Raw genomic sequence first — 8,180 nt, 5'->3', positions numbered from 1 at the left:
TATACCGTATACGCCGAGCAAGGCAAAGGGCATAGCATGTCAAGTAAGCTTTACTACAAGTTTTGAGGCTGGATAAGGGAGTAAATGCGCCATGACCATAAATGAATACCCTGCCAGCGCAAACAACATACATGGAGGTTTATTGTATATAGCAACATCAAAGACTCCGCATACATTTCGGTGGCAGTTGCTCAATACAACTCTTTAACAACAAAAATTACCCCTTTACCTGTTCAACATACCACCGTAGACCTCAATCATCATGAGTCCTAACAGGAACACTTCTTCTCCCATTCCCATCGCCATTGTTGGCTCCTCCTGCAGACTTCCTGGTCAATCCTGCACCGCCTCCAAGTTGTATGACCTGCTGCGCGAGCCGCGAGATGTCCGTCGCAGCTTTAATCCAGATATTCTCAACCTGGACCGATTCTATAATAAGAATGCTGATGCACCTAGATCGACTAACATCCAGAACAAAGGCTACCTCCTTGATGAGGATAGTCGTGTATTTAATGCTTCCTTCTTTGGTGTCAGTCCATACGAAGCTGAGAGTATGGATCCCCAGCTCCGTGTCATACTGGAAGCCGTGTACAAAAGCTTTGAGAGTGCTGGATAGACTCTTGATAAAATACGCGGGTCTCAAACATTGGCCCATGTTGATGTAATGGCCAGCAACTAATATGACATCTAAGTCCGCGACCCTGAGACGGTTCCGATGCACGCCACCACTGGTGTGCATCGCTGCACTCTATCTTACCGGGTCTCATATGCTTTTGATCTTCATGGACCTTCCATCACCCTTGACACGGCTTGTTCAAGCTCTTTGGTGGCCCTACATCAGGCCGTCCAAGGGTTACAGTCAGGTGATGCTACATATGCTATTATCGGCGGAGTCGACCTGATCTTCGACGCGGTGCTCTACATCATGCTTTCTAACCTGCATATACTGTTACCTAAGTCTCAGTTAAGAATATGGCACAAGACTCCAACGGCTATGCCCGTGGTGAGGGTGTGGTTGTGGTTGTGCTGAAGCCTCTTAAACAGGCGCTTCACAACGGTAACCACATCGAAGCTGTTATTCGAGGAACAGGTGTCAACTCAGATGGAGCAAGCCCTAGGTTAACCATGCCTACTATTAAGGCACAAGCAGCCCTCATCCGAGATACCTATAAGCGTGCCGGCTTGGACCCTGTTAAGGACCGCTGCTAGTTTTTTTGATTGCCACGGCACAGGAACGCCTGCAGGCGATCCCGTCGAGGCTGGTGCCGTCTATGAGGCCATGATCAAAGATGCAGGTTCATCTTCTTCTCCCTCCGCAACGACCACACCCCTGTATGTTGGATCCATCAAGACGCTGGTCGGGCATCTCGAAGGAGGTGCTGGCTTGGGCGGTATATTGAAGGCGCTTCTCAGCATCAAGCACAAGACAATCTTCCCTAACCTTCTGTTCAATGAGCTGAACCCAAAAGTTGCTCCATTCTATGGACCTCTGCAGATTCCAACCTCAGCGCAGCCCTGGCCTGAACTGCCCCCTGGAGTGCCTATGCGCGTCAGCGTAAACAGCTTCGGCTTCGGTGGCACGAATGCGCATGCCATCCTGGAGGGGTTCGAGCCCAGCGATGTACAAAGTCTGGAGTCTGAAACAGCATCTGTACAAACTTCTGTTGGTCGCCCGAGTCCATTTGTTCTGTCTGGCCATTCTGCCTCGTCCCTTCTTGGAAACTGTAAGGCGCTGCTCAAGTATCTGATAGACAACGTGTCCGTCTCCCTGTTCGATTTGAACTGGGTTTTACACAGCAGACGAACGGCACATCGTCTCAGGACATTCTTCACTGCGCAAGCCTGTGAGGAACTGATTCAAGACTTGGAAAGGTTTGTCGAGCAGCATCGCAAGGCCACAAAGAGGGATGAATCGGCATTCGCAACCGACACATTGATCCAGATAAGCCATCACGTATCTTGGGCGTGTTCACCGGACAAGGTGCGCAGTGGCCAGCCATGGGTCGTGACTTGTTGGGTACCTCACCTCTGTTCCATCGTGTGTTGGAGGAATGTGAGGATGTTCTGCGCTCTCTTCCAGATGACCCAGAGTGGTCTCTGATAGACGAGCTATCCAAGGATGCATCTGTGACAAGGGTTCAATTATGAAGGCTTGGAGCAAAAGGGCTCAATTCAATAATAATCTCGTAGGATGTCAAAGGTCCTAAGTTACTACAAGAAAGGAAGAAAAGGGTGACCGCCTTATATACATAAAAGGAACGCCTAGGCCTAGGGTCCTTACCCGGGCACGTGTTCTAGCTGTGTAACTTAATAAGTCCTGTATCGGCGAAGCCCCTTTATTGGGCTTCACGATCTGTTGGGCCTTTTCCGTGTAACAGCATCCAACTCACGCGTGGGTAAAGCCGCCGTATCCCAGCCGCTCTGCACTGCTGTTCAGCTTGGCTTGGTGGCTCTATTCCAGAAGAGTGGTCTTAGACTGGACGTTATAGTCGGCCATCCATCTGGCGAAATTGCTGCAGCCCATGCTAGTAGTGTCATCGGCATCGCCACAGCCATGCAGATTGCCTACTACCGAGGCAAGCATGCCCATTTGGCTCGTGGCTCAAGCGGTGAGCCTGGTAGCATGATGGCCGTAGGCATAAGCTATGATGAAGCCAAGATGTTTTGCCAGCAACCAGAGTACCAGGGTCGCATTGGTGTTGCTGCTGTTAATGCACCCAAGAGCGTCACCTTGTTGGGTGATCTTGACGCCATTGAACAGGCAAAGGCACATTTTGACGACGTGCAAGTCTTTGCGCGTCAATTGAAGGTGGACACAGCCTATCATTCTCATCATATGGAGAAATGCGCAGCAAAATATCTGGAGTCTCTGAAGGTTTACAACATCCAGGTTCAGTCTCCTAGAGAGGATTGCGTTTGGGTGTTGAGTGTTCATGGCAACACCGAGTTTCTGAAAGATGACTTGGAGTCACTCAAAGGCCCTTATTGGGTTGCCAATATGGTGCAGCCAGTTCTCTTTGCTCCCGCTCTTCATTTTGCTGCTAAACTTGGTGACGAATTCGAACTGGCTATTGAGATTGGACCGCATCCTGCGCTCAAAGGACCTACAACGCAGACCTTGCAGAATGCTCTTGGCACATATCCTCCCGTGCACATTGCAACCCTGCAGCGGGGTATCAACGATACAGTCTCTGTTACAGATGCTGTTGGGTCTCCTCTCCTCGGTGCTACCTTGGCACTGACGCTGTTCGCTTTGACGGTTTCCAGAACGCCTTTTCACCAGTATCTTCAATCACACCCCGGGGTGTAAACGTCAAGCTGCTGAAGGATCTGCCGCCTTACGCATGGGATCATGATCGAATCTACTGCAGAGAGTCTCGCATCTCGAAGAACTTCCGAAAATCTCAGGATAGCCGCCATCCTCTACTTGGGCGTCGTGTTCCGGATGATACCAATCGGGAATTGCGTTGGCGTAACGTCCTCTGCCTGGATCAAATATCTTGGGCTCGTGGCCATGTCATTTCAGGAGAGGTTCTGCTCCCAGGTACATCGTACATTTCCATGTCTTGCGAAGCCGCCAAAGTCCCCGCGAGAGATAACCCAATCCGGCCGATTGAGGTGCTAGACATAAAGATTCGCCGCCCTGTGATTGTTCCTGATAGTCGCGAGGGTGTGGAAAGCACCTTTACAGTACGGGCGGAGGATTCGACAAACTCGGATTGTATTTCTGCAGATTTCTGTTTCTATTATTCTGATCTTGCTGGAGCCATGGAGCAATCATGCGATGGCAAGATTGTTGTCTATCTCGGCGAGGCCAGAAAACAGGAATTACCTCTTTACGGTGGCTCCCCTCCAGGCCTTTATCCCATTGATAGCGATGCCGGCTACAAGAGCTTTGAACAGAATGGACTTGGCTACACCGGACCTTTCCGCCGGCTGGAAGACATTCAGCGTAGACGTGATTATGCTATTGCGATGGCGGAGTGGTCAGTGGAAGAGTTGGGCGCGACCGAGTACACTGTTCATCCAGCACTGTTAGATGTCAGCCGGCAAAACGTGGTCCATGCTCGTGCTGACCCGGCAGTTGGCAATCTTCCCACGACCATTCTACCAGTTGGCATCAAACGAGTAGCTGTGAGTCCGAATGTGGCATTGGCAGATGGCGATACTCTCCGAGTCAAGGCGGACACATTCGTCACTGCCCGTAACGGGTTGGGTGTTGTTGGTGACGTGCACATATACAACGCATCCTCGGGTGACACTGCCGTCCAAATGGAATCTGTTTCACTTGATCCAGTCTCGCCGCAGATGCCACATCAAGATCATCGTCTGTGCTTTGAGATAGTGTTCAAGATTGATCCTTCCTTGCGCCTTCTGGAGCCGCCAGAGTACGACCTCGACTCCAAGAGCAGCCAGAGAACCAAAGAGCTTTCTGCAGACATTGGAAGGCTGTGTCTCTTTTACATTCAGCGGATCCTAGCAGATCTGGATCGGAAAGAGAGGCCAACTCTGATGTGGTATCACCAGATGCTGGTCTCCGCCTGGGATGCCACCATCAAGCTTGTCCAAGAAGGTTGCCATCCGGTGGCAGAGACCAGCTGGCTTGCTGATAAGTCGGATATAGTCGACAAGATTTTTGCCAAGTGGGGTAATACAGTTGATATTGAGATTGTCCGCGTTGTAGGAGAGAGATCTGTTGAGTTCCTAAAACGCAAAGAGTCCATCTTAGAGGTCCTCATGAAAGACAACATGGCTGCTCGTGTATACAGCGATGGGTGTGGTTTCGAATAGGCCAACGGCGGCATGATTGATGTTCTGAAGCAAATCTCTCACAAATTGCCCCGGGCCAATTACCTCGAGATTGGTGCCGGTACTGGCTCGATAACTGACCGCATCTGACGAACTAATTGGCCATTCTTTCTACACATACAACTATACAGACATATCCCCAGCTTTCTTTGAGTAGGCGGCCGAGAGATTCAGTGAATTTCAAGGCAAAACCATCTTCGGGACGCTTGACGTGGAGAGCGACGTGGAACTCCAAGGGTTCCAAAAGCACGCTTACGATGTCGTTGTCGCCTCAAATGTTCTTCATGCCACTGCCAGTATCAAGAGAAGCCTTGAGCAGGCTCGTTTGCTGCTTAAGCCAGGTGGCTTCCTCCTTCTTGTCGAGATAACGGGCACTGAGCTGATGCGAACTACATTCTGTGTTGGCGGCTTGCCTGGATGGTGGCTCCGCGCCAAAGAAGGACGAAACCTCTATCCCGGTCTGAAAACAGAAGAATGGCGCGCAACTCTTCAGCAGACTGGCTCTTCTGGTGTGGATTTGGTTGTCCATGATATTCCTGGACAGCAGTGCTACTCGTTCATCGCTAGTCAGGCCGTCAATGACACCGTCCAGCAGCTTCGTGATCCTCTAGAGTATATTGACGAGGTGTCTGAGGTCAAGTCTCTTCTCATAGTTGGTGGAAAGACACTCCCAGTGTTCAAGGCATTAACTACAGTCCAGAAGATGCTGGGGCAACCATGGAGGAACCGCATTACAGTCGCCAGCGATATTGAAACAATTGATTTCACCAGGCTTGGCTCTGGAGTCGACGTCTTGGGTCTGCAGGAGCTAGACAATGCCTTATTTTCAGAGTCTTTGACCGACAAGAAACTCAAATCCCTTCTAAAGATGTTTCTTGTAGCTCACAATATCCTGTGGTTGACCCACAACAGAAGAACAGACAAGCCCGCGTGCAACATGATTGTCCGTATGGTAACAAGTATTTCCAAGGAGCTGCCGCATCTAACATTCAGCTTCTTGATTTGGATTCCATCGCCAGCCCATCATCCACAGCTCATGTCATACTTGAGGCATTCTTACGACTGAATACCCTCTCTGCTCATGACTTTGATGTGGAGCCACTCTTATGGCCACTGGAGCCAGAGCTTGTGGTGGAGGGAACCGATACCCTTATCCCTCGTGTTCAGCCGGATCAGCAGAGAAATGATAGATACAACGCCAAGTTACGTATTATTAGCAAGTCTGTTGATGTCACAGATCTATCTATCGGTATTGTTAGCCAGCGGGGCAAGTTGGCGTTCGTTGAGTGCGACTCGAAGCATGACACAACCGCCCGCGAAACCGTGCGTGTCAAGGTCCAACTCTCCCTCTTTATACCTGGAAATGGCAGCAATAGAGGCGTATACCTTTTAGTTGGTAAAAAAATTGGCTCCGATGACTCTGTTGTGGCTATTTCTCAAAGCAACACGTCCGTCATGAGTTTGTCGCTGGAGTATGTCTCTCCCATTGAAGACAAAGACTGTAACACCACTTTCCTTGAGCAAATAGCAAACCAAATCATAGTAGATGGACTTACCAGAACTGCAGAAAGCAAGTCGTCTATTCTTTTACACAATGCAAGCGCTGACTTGACTGCATGCTTTGCTGCTGGGTCGAAAGTGCACGACTTGCAAGCAGTGTTTTCATCTTCGTTCACTTCTGAAGACCGTCATGGTTGGATCACTATTCATCCTCAAAGCTCTGCTCGCGCTATTCAGAGACTCTTGCCAAAGGACTTTGCTGTATTTCTAGATTGCTCACCAGTTTCTGCTTCCGCTTCCGCTTCAGATTCGGTAACAGCATCCATTCTAGCTACGCTCCCATCTGGTTGCACCGTCCATCGATGGGGCAGCGAGCTTACCATTTCTCTCATTCGACAGAAAATACCCCGTCTTGGTGGTGTAGCCAATGCAGCCATGATCTTGTCCGATAAGCTATTTATCGACATGGATGTAGATTCTATGAACGCGACCATCAAGCCCAAGGTGGACGCTTCGAAACATCTGGATTCTATTTTGGCGGATTACCCCCTGGACTTCTTCATCATGTTCTCCTCTGCACTCTCTGTTACTGGTGGCCACGGACAAGCAAACTATCACGCAGCCAACATGTACATGGCGGCGCTTACAGCAAATCGCAAACACAAAGGACGTACGGCGTCAGTCATGCACATTGGCCATGTGTGTGATGTTGGATACTTTATTTGTGCCGACATGATCTCCAAGGACTACGTCTCAAGAAGACACATGGGACCAATCTCCGAGGTGCATGTGCACCATGCCTTTGCGGAGGCTATCATAGCCGGTAAGCCGAATAGCGGGCAATCATGCGAAGTCGGATATGGAATTGAGCCGCTTGACACACGCCTGGATGGGGAGCAGGAAATGGCCTGGTCATCCGATCCTCGCTTTGCCCATTTCCTGCCAACAGTCCAAGTCGGAAAGTCCGAGGAATCTCAAGTTGGCCGTGGCGACATCAAAGAGCGAATCCACGGCGCTGAAACGGAGGCCGACGTGATTGAGATTGTCCAAGAAGCCCTTGTTTTCAAGCTCGAGTCATTGCTGCAGTTGTCATCGGGCAGCATTGATCCGGATGCACTGCTCACCAAGCTTGGCAGCGATTCTCTTGTGGCAGTTGAGATTTGCGCCTGGTTCCTCAAGAAGATTGGCATTGATGTCCCTGTTGTCAAGATTCTAGGAAGAAACTCTGTTAACCGGCTCTGCGTTGATGCAACTAAGAAGTTACTACAACAGTGGACTTGGGCTTGCAAGAATCCAAATCAGCTTCTTCAGACAGTGAAACACCAAATCAGTCTCGCGATAAGTCTGAACAGATGACTCCCCTTATCTCAGCAACGGACAAGGCCTCCTCCATCTCCCGTCAAGATGAAGATAGTGAGCGGCAACACCCCGGGGCGGAGATTGGCGACGAGAAGTCCCACCCCCGTGCTGGCACAGTGGAAGAAGAAGCAATCCCAGCAAAAGTACATCCTGAGTTAAATCAGGACATCATAACAATGGAACGTATGTCAGCAGCTCAGTCCAGAATTTTTGTGCTCGGAAATTTCATGAAGGATCCTACTGCCTATAGTTTAATGATCCGATACGACACTGTCAGCGAGCTCGATATCCATCGCCTGCGAGACGCCTTGACCACCACGATGCGGCATCACGACTCTCTTCGAACTTTCTTCTTCGCCCGCAGTCAAGATAACCAGCCGATGCAAGGACTCTTACTATTCCCCGTCCGTCGATTCAAACATGTCCCGTACGCCACCGACCATGATATCGAATAGGAGCTACAGGCTTCCAGAGACAAGGTCTGGGATATCGAGCACGGCGAGACGTTGAGC

At 50.1% G+C, this 8,180-nt stretch overlaps 2 protein-coding genes across 2 annotated transcripts; both read left to right on the top strand.

The window, feature by feature from the left end:
* Positions 1-262: 262 nt before the first annotated feature.
* On the top strand, positions 263-616 carry FSL1_1 (Fusarielin synthase FSL1; the record flags this gene model as incomplete). Its single annotated transcript, XM_014683940.1, has 1 exon — positions 263-616. One exon carries the CDS (start codon positions 263-265, stop codon positions 614-616), a length of 354 nt encoding a protein of 117 aa, XP_014539426.1.
* A 356-nt stretch (positions 617-972) lies between these two features.
* On the top strand, positions 973-8,123 carry ACTTS3 (Highly reducing polyketide synthase ACTTS3; the record flags this gene model as incomplete). Its single annotated transcript, XM_066131441.1, has 7 exons — positions 973-1,174; positions 1,233-1,981; positions 2,438-3,205; positions 3,268-4,761; positions 4,967-5,752; positions 5,803-7,568; positions 7,625-8,123. 7 exons carry the CDS (start codon positions 973-975, stop codon positions 8,121-8,123), a joined length of 6,264 nt encoding a protein of 2,087 aa, XP_065987580.1.
* Between the last annotated feature and the right edge of the window lie 57 nt (positions 8,124-8,180).

This window comes from Metarhizium brunneum, chromosome 6 (assembly GCF_013426205.1).
Source record: "Metarhizium brunneum chromosome 6, complete sequence".
NCBI lineage: Eukaryota > Fungi > Ascomycota > Sordariomycetes > Hypocreales > Clavicipitaceae > Metarhizium > Metarhizium brunneum.
This window is presented reverse-complemented; position numbering and strand designations above follow the sequence as displayed.